This window comes from Rhinopithecus roxellana, chromosome 10 (genome assembly GCF_007565055.1).
Source record: "Rhinopithecus roxellana isolate Shanxi Qingling chromosome 10, ASM756505v1, whole genome shotgun sequence".
Taxonomy (NCBI): domain Eukaryota; kingdom Metazoa; phylum Chordata; class Mammalia; order Primates; family Cercopithecidae; genus Rhinopithecus; species Rhinopithecus roxellana.
This window is the reverse complement of record NC_044558.1, coordinates 58,894,229-58,910,572: the sequence shown is the minus strand read 5'-3', so window position 1 is coordinate 58,910,572 and position 16,344 is coordinate 58,894,229. Positions and strand designations below refer to the sequence as shown.

The window sequence follows — 16,344 nt, the reverse complement described above, 5'->3', positions numbered from 1 at the left end:
ACAAAGTGTCACAAATACACACGAGTGTCCCTTCCTCTACAGAGACGCATAAAATAAATGGGCAGGAATATGAGTGGAGGGTCCGGGAGGTGAGCGTCCGGGGTAATCATTCCCAAGGCCCCTGGGTTTCCGATGCCTACTGGAGTGGGGAGGGGAGGAGCCAGAAGTGCGGTCGTGGCCCTCTCAGCCTAGTTTCTTTGGGAAATGAAGTAGGAGGGAACGCAGCCAGGGAAACTAGCTGGGCCAGGAGGGGTCAGACTCCCGAACAAGTGAGCTGATCTCTCAAGGAGGAGCTGGATCGGTTTTAGGGAGAGCGGTAAGGAATGCCTTTCTGGCTTCAGCAGCCTGGACGGGCGTCTGGGCGTTGACTCCAGGGTTGGAACTTTTCTGCCCACCTCTTCCCCCAGTCTCTTGCCACTGCTCCGGCATCAGGGATCTCTGTTCTTCACCCCGTCTCCAAGCATCCTCCTCCGGGAAGCCTTCCCTCACTGAACCCTTTTCTGATGGGCTGGAACTGTGGTCCCCCGCTGTTCTCTGCGGCCGTCTAGGGATGGCGTTCCTGCCCACTCCGGACCATTCCTGCTTGGATTGAAAGTCTGGGCTTCGGCGGAGCGGGCAGGCAGATGGCGGAGGGCAGCTCCAGGAGGGGCCTGGCAGCAGAGAAGGATGGCCCGCGGCCAGCCCCGCCCCTACCTGTGGAAGCCCAGCCGCCTGCGCCGGCGGATAAAAGGGGCAGAGAGTCCCTGAGGTCAGCGAGTGCGCGCTCCTCCTAGCCCGCCGCTAGGTCCATCCCGGCCCAGCCACCATGTCCATTCACTTCAGCTCCCCGGTATTCACCTCGCGCTCAGCCGCCTTTTCGGGCCGCGGCGCCCAGGTGCGCCTGAGCTCCGCGCACCCCGGCGGCCTTGGCAGCAGCAGCCTCTACGGCTTGGGCGCCTCGCGGCCGCGCGTGGCCGTGCGCTCCGCCTACGGGGGCCCGGTGGGCGCCGGCATCCGCGAGGTCGCCATCAACCAGAGTCTGCTGGCCCCCCTGCGGCTGGACGCCGACCCCTCCCTCCAGCGGGTGCGCCAGGAGGAGCGCGAGCAGATCAAGACCCTCAACAACAAGTTTGCCTCCTTCATCGACAAGGTGAGCGGGACTGGACCTCGCCTCGCCTCGAGCCGCGCTCCAGAGGTCACACCAGCCGCCCTAACTAGCCCTGCCTGCGCGCGGGCGAGGCGCTGGGAGCACTGCCGCCCTTCTGTCTTTCCGCTAGTGTTGGGGGCACGATCTGGGGGTCCTTCCTTCTCCGCATGAACCCCGTGGCTATTTTATCCCCTCGGTTTCCAAGCCCTCCCTTCCAGCAAGCTGCCCAGCTGCCCCTCCCTTTCCTCCGGGAGTGCGGGCCTGAGTGCCGCAGGGCTGCCCTCGCTGGCTGCCTGCGGGTCCCCTGGACAAGTTTTGCCTCTGGCTAGGAGTTCCAGAGGCCTAGGCCAGGAGTTCTCTCTCTGGCACTCTTTCCCTGAGAGGGGACCGTGTGGAGTCAGGAATGGAGTTGGGTGGCACGCCCTTCCCAGCGGGGAAGACCCAGTCTTGTTCAGATGCTGATGCGGATGCGGATGCTGGAGATTAGGGCTACAGTGAGGGAGGCTCCCGCCTCGCCCCGCCCCCACCTGCCTGGTCCTCCAGCCTCCCTTAGGTGGCAGGAGGAGAGGTTACACCTGCCCTTGAAGATGGCCCAGTTGGGGGCAGGGAGTGGCAGAGAGGGGCCTCGAAAAGGGGCCATTTTGGAGATATTTTTCCTGTCTGTTGGACTCCGTCACACAAGGGCCTCTGGAGGGGTCAAGGGACAGACTTGACTGGTGGGTTTGGGAGGAGTGCGGCCAAAGCCAGGAACTCAGGGCTGGCCCTGCTGGGCTGTTCTGGCTTCCTCAGGCTTCGACCAAGTTTACTCCCACACCACCCCCATCCCTCATGTCCTCCTTTCCTTCACCATTCACCCAGACCTGTTTTTTAGATTTTGTAGGGGCCTCCCCAAGCTGCTTCAGGCCCAGTTTCCCCCACGTGTTGAGCCGCACGTCTTACTCTCTGTGGTCCACAGGGCCTGGAGCCCTGAGCTGCTGGTTTTGTAGAAGCCTCTATTGCCTCCCACCCCTAATCATACCAGCTACTCCTTAAGAGCCTTTGTGGACTCCAGGCTAGGGTCATTTTACCAATGGATTGACTGTCCTGAGGCCTTGCTGGAGAAAGGGGAAGGAGAGAAAGGATACTGAGGAAGGAAGAGAAGAGGTCCCAGACCAAAGGGAGGGCTGGGCCTGGTCATCTTCATGATCCATTGACAGGAAGAGGTGGCCCTTCAGAGAGGGAGGTGGAGAACACCACCTGTAATGCGATGGGGAGTGAAGTAGAGGCGAGGCCCTAGAGCACATTCGTGGAGAGTCAACCACGGGGCACATCCGTGCACCAGGCAGACCTGCTTCCTGGATCACTCTGTAGGACACTTGATTTGGAGTCCAAAGGGAGAGAGCTGGTGGCTCCAGGCAGGGAATCAGCCAGGGAGAGCAAGGCTCTGCTAAGTGGCTAGAGACAATGCTCCTCAGTCCCGCTGTGGGTGGCACACTCCGGCTCCTCTTGAGTTTCCTCCTTCTCGCCCTTGCTAGGTGCGGTTTCTGGAGCAGCAGAACAAGCTGCTGGAGACCAAGTGGACGCTGCTGCAGGAGCAGAAGTCGGCCAAGAGCAGCCGCCTCCCAGACGTCTTTGAGGCCCAGATCGCTGGCCTTCGGGGGCAGCTTGAGGCGCTGCAGGTGGATGGGGGCCGCCTGGAGGCGGAGCTGCGGAGCATGCAGGATGTGGTGGAGGACTTCAAGAATAAGTAATGCCCCCAGTGCTGCGTGTGAAAACCCCTGCCCTGGACCTCATCAGCTGACCCTGTGCAAGTCCCCCTGCTTCAGGAGTCAGCAAGCAACTGCATAGTCCAATAACTCCCTGAGGGGCCAGTCTTGACCAATGCATTTCCTACTTTTCCTCACTCCTCTTTGTCCCTGGGGGCTGTTTCCAAATCATTCTGGTCTTTTCCCCTGACTCAGTCCCAGTGAAATGTCTCAGCCCAGCCCTGACCTGCACTGTCTCCTGTGGGTGCCTGACCACGGCCCCGAGAGAGAGTAGGGCAGAAAGTGTCTTCTGACAGGGGTGCTTCAGAACTGGCATGACCTTCACAGATTATTCTAGAACAACTCTCTTTTGTTCAGGTGAGGAATTAGAGACCAGAGAAATTTTGGGACTTGGTTGAACTCACACAGCAAAGGTCACTGGGAGAGCTGGGACTTGAATTTTAGGTCCCTGACTCCTAGGAGGGGACACGGAGCCAACTTGGGAAGGAAAGAAGCAGGGAGGGAAAATGGTTATCGTGAGCCATGGGAGGGCTGCAGAGGCTGAGGGTGGATCTGGTCATGGTAGGAGCCAGAAGGAGGCCCAGGAAGGCTAGGACTGGGGCTTTTGAGGACAGGCCTTTGAGGTGCTCGCTGTGCTCTTTTCTCATTGAATAGAAACAAAAACCTGAAGCTCAGGCCGGCCCCACCCTGGCACACCTGAGGGGCAGTGGGGCAGTGAGTGAGTTCTGTCCCCTGCCTGTGGCTATGTGACTAAGCAGGAGCAGATACATTGGCTGTGACTGGAGGAGAGCAAACAAGGTCTTTGTGGAGTGCCCCCCCACATCCCCACTTCCCTAGGGCAAAAGTCAACAGGATTAGTCCCATAGCAGGTGGAACCAGACAGGTGCAGAGTAGGGAAGGCCTGGGGCCACCATTCAGCCCCTCTTGTTAGGACTAACACGTGTGTGTATGCATGTGTGCACACCTGCTGCCCCCCCAATACTCCCCCCACCCCAAACCCTCAGAGCACCTTCCTGTGGAGCCAGCCTGAGATCCAGGCTGGGACTGAAACAGGAACTGGAAGGGGGTCTGGGGAAGGGGTACAGGGAGGGTCCCTGTGTGCAGCCGCTCAGGGAGTTCTGATCTGTGCACCCTCTGGACCTGGCTGTGCACCGCCGAGGCAGGGATGGACAGGAAGCCTTGCAGATATTTCTACAGCTTCTATAGGACTTGAGGAAGTGTAACTTAGAGAGTATGGGCACCTCCCACCCTGAGTCTGGGCTCCTGAAGGGGCTTGGCCTACCTGGATGTCCTGCTCTCCACCCCAGGTTGCCCCTACTGCTCCCAGCAGCTCTTGGAACTCTTGTTTCCAACACCCTTTTTTGAGTCTCAACATAAGCATTAGATTAGGCCAGTGTGGTCTCTTCCTCTGTGCCTTGTTTGCTCAGGTCCTCCTAAGGGCCAGGAGTGGCTCCTTGGGAGGAAGAGTGACAGGAGCTGTGGGAGGAAGGATGGGGACTGGATCATCTAGGCGGGACCTGGTTCTTTCACGACTTTGTGTATCCCTCATCCTGATTCTATAAGGTTCCTCCCCTTCAGACTCCTTCTTTGCCCCTGAGGGGTGGGATTAGGTAGTGATTAGGGCATGCATGGAGTGAGCTGCCAGGGTTCAAGTCTGGGCTGTGCCACTTAGCAGCTTAGTGACCTGGGCAGATTATGCTGCCTCTCTGTGTCTCTGTTCCCTTCTCTGATAACCAGAGTACCATCATTATAGGTTTGCTGTGAGGATGAAATGAGCTCGTGCACAGAAAGCACATAATATGTGCACAACCCATAGAACACAGTCCATGCATATGACTATTATTATTTGCTTTCTTTCTCCCAGGACATGCAGCTTCTGTGCTGTCACTCACATGTTTCCTATGTGCCCCACCAACAATCCCCAATGCCAAGACTCAAAGCCCTAGGAATGGCCACGTGGAAGTCAGGGAAATTTGGTTTTGTAGCTGACACCTGTTTTTTCAGGTGTGTCTTTAAAGAGTAGGGGAAGGGAGGCAGGGCAGATTTCACAGCTGCATATGGCTGGGGGAGCGTGGAGGCAAAGCTGTACCAACACCAGGCCCTCCTCTACTGCAGGTATGAAGATGAAATTAACCGCCGCGCAGCTGCTGAGAATGAGTTTGTGGTGCTGAAGAAGGTGAGTGGAGAAGACAGGCTGGAGGCGGGTTGTCTGAAAACATGTGGGACAAAGGACCACAGGGTCCTCTCACCTGAGCAGCCCATGGGGACCTCTGGCCAAGACCTGCCTGAGCTGTCCAAGAGGAAGTCTGCACAGCCTATCCTGTGGGTGCATGTGTGTGTGTGCGTGTGTGTGTGTGTGTGTGTGTGTGTGTGTGGGTGGGGGGGGGTGACTCATTTCTAGGCCTCTAGGGGTTAGAACTAAGAGCAAAGGATGGAGGTTATAGAGGGAGATTTCGATGCTGAATAAGGAAGTGCTCTATTCAAGACAGAACATTTTCATCACAAAGGTGGTGCTTGGCTCGCCTGAAATGTTTGCTGAATGAATGCAATGAGCTGCCTCCAGCCAGCATGAGCTCTCTGTTCCTGAAGATGTGCAATGTTGGAAGGCCTTAGAAGTATCTTAGGGGTCTTGTCTATATGCTCTTTAAGATTCTCTTCAAAACACTGAGCAGTTGGTGTTCCAGGCCAAACCACAGAAGTGCAACTTGCCCCTGGGAGCTGGGCCCTTGGAGATTCAGGGATGAGTAAAAGTGAGGCCTGTCCATAGGAGTTTAACCTCGGGAAAGTGCAGCTGGAAGAGGCCCAGACACCATCTTCACCTGGGGTGTTATTTGAGGCCCAACTGCATCATAGTTACCATGCTGCAAATTAAACACATAGCCTGGAGATTTTCCATCTCTGGGAGAGGGGCTGGGAATCTGAATGACTTTGTGTTCTGCTACTGACTGATGAAAAGTTGAATTCCCAGAGTTGAAGTGATTTTTTCCAGGTTACACGGTTAGTAGGTGGAGCTAGGGGGGTGTTGAAACCATCTAGGTCTTTAGGAACTGGTCAAGTGCTAGCTTGGGGCTTCAGCTGCTCTGGGATACCCGTGCTGATGCCCACCATGCAGTCTGGAGGGGCAGCAGGGCAAGCTTCCTGCTGTGACCGTGTCAGGCAGCTGGAGAAACTCTGTTTCTGGGTAGGGAGGTAGTGTTTGGCCTGTGGGTTGGGTAGGGCAGGACTACTCCCACCCCTGCTAAATGTTCCCTGTACTGAGGACATGGTCTCCCTCTGCCCCATCTTGCCCCAACCCCCAGGATGTGGATGCTGCCTACATGAGCAAGGTGGAGCTGGAGGCCAAGGTGGATGCCCTGAATGATGAGATCAACTTCCTCAGGACCCTCAATGAGATGGTGAGGACCACGGGGCTGGGTGACATGTCTTATCCTACCCATTCTAACCAGGGAGACATTTGGTCCAACCCCCTGCCTCTGGGCCAGTCCAGGTATGTGTCAGTGTGAGAAACAAACTCAACCGTCCAAACCCAAAGAATGGACTCAGAGACCTGGAGAACAGCGAAAGTGACACTTTTAATGACAGTCTTGCAAGATGGGTGTCTGATGGGCAGGAACGCCCAGCACAGCCACAACAAGCAATTTATCCCCTAGTGCACAGGTCCCTCCCTCAGTTCCTCACAGGCAGAATGCTATGGGGTTAGAATCTTCCTGGACATCACCTATTGGTTGTTGGGTTGGGGCTTTAGGTGTTTTTTTTAGGGTTGGCTTGCTTCATTTTGTTGCAGCCCACAATGCATTGCAATCCTAGTCAGCTCAAGGGCTCTTTAAGTATTTGACTTATGACCTAAGTAGCTGGGCAGGCTGATAAGAACAGACAAAGTGAGTCATTTTGCAGGCTAGTAGACCTTCATCTTAGACTAAACTTCTTTGGTTCAGGTGAGGGCAAGAGAAGCTGAGGGGCCGACAAGCAGGCATTGGCTATTCAAGCAGAGGACTAGTATATCCTATTTCTTCTGTAGTTTGCTGACCTAAGCCAATTTAAGGCACTTTGTCTTGGAAATGGACCATTATATGCATTATTTCCTTCATCAGGGATTGGGAGGATTTATCCTGCCCTTTATCCTTTCTGGACTCAGGAATTCAGGATGGGCTAGTTCGGGAGGAGGTGGGGGTGAGTCAATCAGGATTGACCTTGGAGAGACATGGGATGATTGCAGCATTTCCAAGGTAGGGGGATTGGGTGGGACTGAAAGGAACCGGGAGGAGGTCAGGGGACTCCAGGGACAGGGTTCAAAGGTGGGCTAGGTGGGGCCAGCAGGGGAGCCCAAGTCAAGAGAGACTGGAGTGCCTGAGCATTTACTCCCAGAGGGGCTGGGTGGTAGCTGCCTGCCAACTCACCACTCTAATGTCCTCCCTTCCCTTCTCATTCTCTCCCCCTCACCCTTGTCCTCCGAGGTTTCCAGCTGTTTTTTTTCAAGGGGATTTAAAAACCTCTCCACTCTCATCAGTGTGAGTCTCTGGCTTTAGGCAGAAGGTAGGGCGGCCAGTCACCTGGCAGAGGCTAGTCTGGGCATAATTAGCTTGTGAGGTTAATTACAGACCAGTTCTTCAGTTTAGTCTTTGCCGGATCGTCCAGTCTTTATCAGCCCCTCAGAGCAAATGTCCATACATTTGTTAATTTCAGGGGATGTTTCTTTGAGGCTTGCTTCAGGCACTTCTAATCTCAGGTCTTCTTGTGTCTATCACATGATTTATTTATATGTAAACACACATGTACCATGGTGAAAGTTTAGTTTATTTATGTGTAAATACACCTGTGTGTGTGTGTGTGTGTGTGTGTGTGTGTGTGTATCAGTGTACAGACTGCAGAGTATCCTGTAGCAGGGTGGAATATGATAATTTCATCCATTCCCCATGGCCTCCCTCACAATAGAGCTCATGTGCCTACAGAACCTCACAGTGAGAAGTCGGCACAGTGCACGACACTGTCCCTTTCCTTATCCCCTTTAACCCTGCCTGATTCTCGTTTGAGACACTGCTAATGGGCTCTCAGGGAGCCAAGGGTGGACAGAATGAAATAACTTAATGTGTGCTGGGTCTGGGCCCCCTTGCTGCCTGGTGACTCAGCCCACTCCAGGCTGTTCTCTCTTTTCTTTCATTTGTGAGTGGGGAATCCCAGGGTGGGCGTGGGCATAGGATCCTGCCCTAAGTCCTGATGTCCTGTCTGGTCCCTACAGGAGTTGACGGAGCTGCAGTCCCAGATCTCCGACACATCTGTGGTGCTGTCCATGGACAACAGTCGCTCTCTGGACCTGGACAGCATCATTGCTGAGGTCAAGGCGCAGTATGAGGAGATGGCCAAATGCAGCCGGGCTGAGGCTGAGGCCTGGTACCAGACCAAGGTGTGAGGCCACCGGGGGCATACTTCCTCCTGCTAGGGTCCTTGGTGGCAGCTTCCCTTACTCCTCAACTTGTCTCAAGTCTTCAGGGCCTGGGTCCCACTGTTTTGGCAGGCACCAGTGGTTTAAATCTGTGGTGCTTTGCCCTGGAGGAAATCCCAAGATGGGAGGACAGGGCAGAGGAAACAGATATGGATTAATCATTATAATAGCTAAAATATGGCAAGTACTTACACAGTACTAGGCAATTTTCAAATGTTTTGCCACTATTGACTCATGTAATCCACAGAACAGCCCTATTAGATAGGCATCAATATTACCCCCATTTTGTTTTATTTTATTTATTTTATTTTTATTTTTTGAGATGGAGTCTTGCTCTGTCATCCAGGTTGGAGTGCAGTGGTGTGATCTTGGCTCACTGCAGCCTCTGCCTCCCTGGTTCAAGTGATCCTCGTGCCTCAGCCTCCTGAGTAGCTGGGATTACAGGTGTGCGCCATCATGCCTGGGTAATTTTTTTTTGTATTTTTAGTAGAGATGAGGTTTCACCATATTGGACAGGCTGGTCTCAAACTCCTGACCTCAGGTGATCCACCTGTCTCGGCCTCCCAAAGTGCTGGGATTACAGGTGTGAGCCACCGAACCCGGCCTATTACCCCCATTTAAAGATGAGGAAATTGAGGCACAGAGAAGTTTAGTAATTTGCAACTGCATGCAGCTAGTAGATGGAAGAGCAGGGACTAGATCCTGAATGCGAGGGCTCTAGACCTGGGAAGCTTAATCATCACATCTACTCCATGGTGGCAGGACAGTTGATGGTGCAGGGGCTGAGGTAGCAGGAGTGGGTGCTGGGGTGAACCAGTGTTCCTGAAGAAGGGATCCCGAGGCAAGGATTGAGAGGTCTGCCCCTGCAGAGATAGGGAGTCATTCATGGTGCATGGGCGAGAACACATGTATGCCAACAAGGAGACCTGGGTTCAGGCCCTCATTCCACCACTGATAGGCTGTGTAATCCCTGGGTGGTGCTTTCTCTTCTCAGAGACTCACTCTTCTCACCTATGAAATGGGTGTTCTGGGTGTTGAACAGGTGAGAATCTCAAACTCTCAGTGATTCTCCAGCAGAAGGACATGATGGGAGTGGAGGAGCCCCGGGGTCCGTGGGAATGGGCCTGCGGAGCCTTGTCTATCCTCCCTGGCTGGCTGGGAGGAGAATGAATCCCTTCCTCACGCTGCTGTCTGGTCTCCTGGCATCAGGCAAAGGTTGATGGGAGTCAGATGGTCCTTCCCTGAAAATATAAGTTGGCAGGGGCCTTCCTTGGGTGGGGAGAGGGATGAGTTAGTTACCTGTACTCTCTGCCCACCTCCCTACCATAACTCTTTGTATGGCCCTTCCAGTTTGAGACCCTCCAGGCCCAAGCTGGGAAGCATGGGGACGACCTCCGGAATACCCGGAACGAGATTTCAGAGATGAACCGGGCCATCCAGAGGCTGCAGGCTGAGATCGACAACATCAAGAACCAGGTGGGACAAGCCCTCCTGGCTCCCCCTGCTGCTTGGGGCATGCAGGGGTGGCCAGCTGAGGCCAAACTCAGGATGCGGAGCAGGAGGTTTCCCCTCTCCCGGCCAAAGTTGGTGCCACTGTTTCAGACCCCCTTGTGAGATCTCTAGGACAGAATGTTCTTCCCCAGGTCCTGGCATGGGCTGATGGGAGAAGGGTCCTGGATGTGCACAGAGCATGTGGAGGGAGACTCAGGCTGACTGGCCAGAGGAAAGCCACCACTGGTTCCACATTGATACTGAGCACTCTGATTGCACCTGGTTCTGGGTGCAGGGTGCTGTCCCTGGGAGCTCATCGTTCATTGCAGGGACAGAGGCCAGCAGAAGACGTTATAATGGCTCACATGGCCCTTTCCCACCCCAACCTCACTTTCCATGACTCCCCTCACTCTGCTCTGGCCCTGCTAACCTACTTCCTGTGTCTTGCATTTGCCAAGCATGGTCATGCTTCAGGGCCTTTGCACTTGGCGTTGCCTCCCCCTGGAATGTGGTTCTCCCAGCTCTGTCCATGGCCGTTCCTTTCTCCTCCCTGGGGTTTAGGAAAAGACCCCTTTTCAGAGACAGCAGCCTCAAAAACACCCAGCCCCTCTATCGGCAGCCTGTCTGTCTGGTTCACTGCTCCTCTCTTCCAGCACCTGGCACATGGCAGGGGCACGGGTTTCAGATGAGAGACTGCCTGGGAGGATGAGCTTTGCTGGAAGCTGGGGTTGGAGGTGTTGATGGGGGAAGGGCCCCCAGCCCTGGCTGAGTAGGGTGTGGCCAGGGCAGCTCAGCCTGTGCAGGTGTCTGCAGTGGAGAGAGGGGGAAGGCTACACATGTGAAAGCTTCGGAAAGCTGATTTCCAGATGAGCTGTGGGTCGGGGGAATATGCGGGTGATTTACCCAGAAATGTCCTCCCCTTGGAGCCCTGCGGGCCTGTTTATAGGAGGGCGGAGGCTGCCTTGTGGCACAGAGGCAGGGCCACTAGTCACCCCATGAAGTGGGCCAGCTTCCAGGCCAGGAGGGGAAGCACAGAATAACAAATGGTGGTTTCCCAAACACTGCAGCCTCTACCACATCCGGTTCTCCTCTCACACAACAGGACAAATCCAGGCCTAGGGCCAGGTGTCTACCACCACTGAGGGGCATCGGGGGAGCTACAAGGGGTCTCCAGAGGCAGTGGGGATGGCCTTAACTCTGGGGGCACCAGTGTGAGAAGGCAGGGCACTGAGCCACAGCTGAGGGGCAGAGCGTCAGAAGGCCTCCTGGGGAATGTGGTCTCTGGCAGAGAGGCAGGCTGCTTCTGCTGAGGGAAGAGGGTCTGAGGACAGAGAATGGCCGGTGAGAAGGGAGAGAAGTCCTTGCCCAGGGGACAGGGATGGTGGCTCTCTGAGCTAAACAAAATGAGGCCTGGGACTATTCAGGCTCCTGGCCATGGGGGCTGAGCCCAAAGCAGAGGGCATTCTAAGGCCAGAGAGGAAGTGGCAGCTACTCCAGGCAGGCACAGGTCTAGAACCAGAGCATCCCTGACCAAACCCGGGGACTGTGAGTCATGCATCTCATGGCATCTGGGGGCATCTAGGAGGGTCTGTCTGCTCCAGGCCCTCCTGTTTTGGGCCTGCTTTCAACTGGTTCCTATTTTATAGGTGGTTTCTGGTCTTTCTTAGCTGCCTGACATCTGGGGACTCAATTAAGATCCCATGGTCTTAGAGCTCCTGCAGCTGGGGGCTGGGGCTGGGGGACTGGGGGTTTGAAAATCATAATAGCATTCATTAAAAATGATCACAATAGCATTTATTAAGAACTTGCTGTGTGCTAGACATTGTGCCAAGGGCATGTTGTATACTATCTCATTTCATCCTCAAAATCTCCTGATGAGGCAAACACTGTGATTATTGTACTTTCAGAAAAGAGGGGACTTTGGCTTAGCAGGATTGGTTCATCCATGGTCACATAGCTAGTAAGTGGCAGAGCCAGAACTGGAACATAGGCATTGGATATCCAAACCGATGTGTTCAACCCTTGGGATTCTCTGGTACTTGGGGGAGTAGGTGGTGCCAATGAAGCCACCTTAAGCAAGTTGCCCGGGTGCTCACTGCAGGATGGGTAGGCAGGAAGGCAGACTGGTGAGCCCCAGCTTATAGCTGCACTGCTGCCCACAGCGTGCCAAGTTGGAGGCCGCCATTGCCGAGGCTGAGGAGCGTGGGGAGCTGGCACTCAAGGATGCTCGTGCCAAGCAGGAGGAGCTGGAAGCCGCCCTGCAGCGGGCCAAGCAGGATATGGTGCGGCAGCTGCGTGAGTACCAGGAACTCATGAGCGTGAAGCTGGCCCTGGACATCGAGATCGCCACCTACCGCAAGCTGCTGGAGGGCGAGGAGAGCCGGTGAGGACAAGGAAGCTGGAAAGGGGATCCTTCTAGGGCTCCGTGGGGTCTGGGGCTTGACATTAATCCATTTACAAGCATTTCCTGTGTGCCCCTCCTCTGTGGGGCACTGGGTGTGGGGATGCAGGGAACACAGAGCTGAGGCTTGCCTCTTTGCCTTCAATGAGATGACCTTCTGGAAGGAAAGACCATGGAGTGTGAAGCTCAGTAGGCAGATTGAAATGATAACAGTCCCTTTGTGTGTGTGGCTTCTTAGGGTTATCGTATTTGATCCTCAGCACACATTCAGGTAGTCAGGTCAGAGATGATTGATTCCTTAGTCTCCAGAGGGGAAAGCTGTGGTTGAGTTTCATTAATTGAGGGAACAGGGCCAGTTTGCAGTCAGGGTGTGCTGATTCCTGCTCCAAGGATCTTCCAGGACGCCAAGCTGCTTCTTACTACAGAACTAAGTGCTACATCATGTGATGTTAACTGACTGTGGTGGAGGAGGATAATTTTGTTTGTCCCCAGAGATATTTGCAGACTCACTTGTAGTCAGAGAGGAGGCTGCAATGGGTGAGTCTGATAGCACATTCTTCATGAACCACATGACACCTCTGTCCATGCAGCTGGGCCTTCATGTATGTATTGTTGGGTTAGAACTCAACCTCTTCCTTCTTGGCTTGTTATAAGACACCATGGCGATAGAGAATATGTAGGACATGTTTCTGCCCTCAGGGAGGTGCAGAGGGTGGAGGACAGAAAACATCCACAAAGGAAACCCCCAGAGACAAGTAACTTGCATTTGTAAAATGCTGAATGTATACAAGAACTTTTTCTTTTCTGAGTATTATTCCTGAGGGGCCAGACAGAGACATGATGGAGGATGAATGGAGCAGCGGGGAAGGGACTGGGAAGTGAAGGGGTGCTCGGGTCGAGGGCCGGGGTGCTAGGGCCGAGGGCCTGGGTGCTGGGAGGCGGAGAGGAGACACAGGGCTGCAGGGTATGAGTAGGAGGCGGAGAGGAGGAGGAAGGGGCTTTGCCCCTGCCACTGACCCGCCTTCTCCCTGGGTTAGCACCCAGTCTTCTTTGTGGGAAGAAGAATTGAACACCAAAGGCCTCTGGGAACACAGAAGCTGATCTGGGCACAGGGAGCTCCAGCCAAGATGCCTCTCTCTGCTTCCACCTCTCTCATGGGGCACAGGGCCCCCACATTCTTTAGAACCCATACCCTGAGCCTTCTGTCGTCATAGAAGTCAGAGGTGGGGGACTCTTAGAGTGGTACCTGATCTGGCTTCCTCCTATGGGAAGAAAAGGGGACTGAAGCTCAGAAATGGGTCAGTAGTGTGCCCAAGGTCACACAGCATGCAGAGACATCCTCTTCCGAAAGCTTAATCTCAGTCTGAGCTGCTATAACCAGGCTTAGATTCAGGTACTCTGAGAGGATACGGTTCCCCCAACCCTGGGGGAATATGGAGGTAGATACCTTGCTTTTATCCCTTAACTTATCAGAGTTGTGGTCCAGAAACTCATTCAAACTGGGAGGCCTACTTTAAGAATACAAAGCTACCAAAAAAACACCCACTTATTTAGAATGAGAAAAGTCACACAGGTCACTAGAGCCTTGGACATTCAGGCCTCTTCTGTCTGAGTTCTTTAGGCATTGTACCAGAAATTCTTAGAGTTGCTGCCTGACTGCAACCTGGCTCCCTCTCCCCACCCACAAGTGCCAGCAACTCCCAGCACAAGCAGGGGCCATTTAAGCAAGCCCCCTGGAAGCTTTCAGCAAACCTGTCTCTTTCCCTCAGGCTTTGCTCTGCCTGCTTCCTGGGCTTGGGGCCACAGAGGCCAGCGAGGCTCCCTTTATTCCCTCTACTAAAGTGAGGTCCTCCCTGCCCCCACAGAGCAAACTGATCCCCAAGGCCAAGGATTTGGCGACAGTGGGGCTGTGAGTCATAAAACAAACAGCCAGCTGTCTCGAATGGATTTTTAATTTCTACTGCAAGACCTGCTTCAGCCCCAATGGCTGCTTAAAGCCACCCCCACTCCCTGCTCCTTCCTTAGTCCTGGCTGGAGCCCCATTTAGTCAGTCAATGATTCACTAATTATTTTGACATATATTAAGCAATGACTTTTCCAGGCCTCATACTGGGGATAAAAGTATCAATAGGCCACAGACACCTTTAGGATTTTATGATATGGTGAGGAAAGGCAGCCATCTACATAAATAATACACACAGCTACCAGTCACCGAATCCCAGGTGCTCAGGGCTTTAGACAGATTATGTCATTTAATCCTCACAAACAAGCCCATGAATTGGGTCCTGTAGTTGGGCCCAAGGCATAGGTGGGAAATGGAGGCCCCGAGACATTGCCTGGGATCATGTGGCCAGTGGACAGAAGGGCCAAAGTGAACACTCCCTTCCTGCATGCCTCCTCGCTCCTTTTACAAGGCTGAAGGCAGGCTGGAAGTGTGGGGCAAGAAGGAAAAATCAATGATCCTCCTTGGGGCCTGGAAGGATAGGGAGCTGAGAGCGCTTCCCTCCCACGCTAGGAAAGTGCTGTCCTCACTGTCTGTCCTCTGCCCCCAGGTTGGCCGGAGATGGAGTGGGAGCCGTGAATATCTGTAAGTCCTTGACTGCAGCCCGTGGGAAGCATCCTTTGTGCTGTTCAGACGGGGCTGGGTCTAGAGAATGGCAGACTGGCCCAGGGCCCTGCTGGAGGGGCCAGGAACCTCCTTCCTTTCTGCAGGGTCTGGCAGGTCCCCTGGAGCACATACCGCCCAGCTCAATGGCCTGGGAAGCAGTACAAGAGGGCAGGGTGGGGCCGGGAGCACTTGGGGAGCAGCCCTACCCCTGTTAGACGCCCCTTCTGGGTTGGCCCATGGGGGTGGGGCAGGGGTGAGGGAGAGGGGCAGCTGGGACAGGAGGGTGGGGTGCAGTGAAGGGATGGGGTCCCTGGTAGGGAGCCTCACACTGAAGAGAGCCCTGCTCTTTTCTTTCCCAGCTGTGGTGAATTCCACTGGTGGCAGTAGCAATGGTGGTGGCATTGGGCTGACCCTCGGGGGAACCATGGGCAGTAATGCCCTGAGCTTCTCCAGCAGTGCGGGTCCTGGGCCCCTGAAGGCTTACTCAATCCGGACCACATCCACCAGTCGCAGGAGTGCCCGCAACTGAGCTGCCTCCCACCCCTCCATTCCTCCAGCTACCGCCCACAGTCACAAGAAGATTCCCGTCCCTGCCTCCCATGCCCGGTCCCAAGACCATGAGACAGTCTGGAAAGTGATGTCAGAATAGCTTCCAATAAAGCACCCTCATTCTGAGGCCTGAGTGATCCACGTGCCTGTTATCCTGGCTTCGTGAGGCTGGGCAGGGGGAAACACGGGACTAGAGAAGGCAGGGTTTCCCTGGTGACTAGGAAGCCTTTTGTGCAGGAGACTGAGAAGGCACATGGTGGGATGGGGTGCTGCTCTAAGGAGCAGGATGCTTACCTAGTGTGAGCCTTGGCCTCCAGGGCTGGGGCTGATCCAAAGATTCTCCTGAGGAACTCAGAAGAGCCATGGGGAAATGCAGGCTCTGCCAGCATTTGGGCCTTGGAGTGCTGTCCTGCTAAGGGGGTAGAAAGGCTGTTTGCCTCCCTCCCCTCATGCCCAGAGCTGCCAGAACACATTCTTTTTGTGAGGAGGTCACAGACGTTCAGCTGCCCCAGGTCCCAGTTTCGGGTGGCCCAGCCAACTTTCATGCCAGCCGTCCTCAGCCCTTCCTGGTGCTGGGTCTGCCAGGCTCATGGTCAGCCAGGCCCTGGGGCCCTGGAGAGGTCCTTTGCATCTTGAATTCTGTGGGGGTGGTGGCTGGGGGAGGAGGTGTGTGTGTGCATGGGAGGAGGGTCCTAGAGTCTGGATCCCTGGTAACAGGTCTGTGCCTAGGACCTTAACGGAGAGATGGGTTTGTTTCTGGATCCATGGGAGTGGGGAAGGACATCTGTGTTAAATCAGGGCTTGATGGGGGCCTCTAAATATCAGTATGGCAGGTGTTCTGTGGCAGGGCCTATGCATGGGGAAATGTGTCCCTGATGGGCAGCAGCACATATGATGGCTACTGTGGAGCCGCAGGGAGGTCTGTGTGTCTGGGACCCCAGCGGGTGATGGTGGTGGTTTGGGTGGAGGAGCTATCTGGGATGT

At 54.7% G+C, this 16,344-nt stretch overlaps 1 protein-coding gene across 1 annotated transcript; it reads left to right on the top strand.

Moving 5' to 3' along the window:
* The first annotated feature begins 197 nt into the window (after window positions 1-197).
* On the top strand, window positions 198-15,501 carry KRT7 (keratin 7). Its single transcript, XM_010373985.2, has 9 exons — window positions 198-1,129; window positions 2,641-2,852; window positions 4,987-5,047; window positions 6,171-6,266; window positions 8,108-8,272; window positions 9,662-9,787; window positions 11,965-12,185; window positions 14,756-14,790; window positions 15,171-15,501. The coding sequence occupies exons 1-9, from the start codon at window positions 806-808 to the stop codon at window positions 15,338-15,340; spliced, it is 1,410 nt and encodes a 469-aa protein (XP_010372287.2). The 5' UTR covers window positions 198-805; the 3' UTR covers window positions 15,341-15,501.
* The last annotated feature ends 843 nt before the right edge of the window (window positions 15,502-16,344 follow it).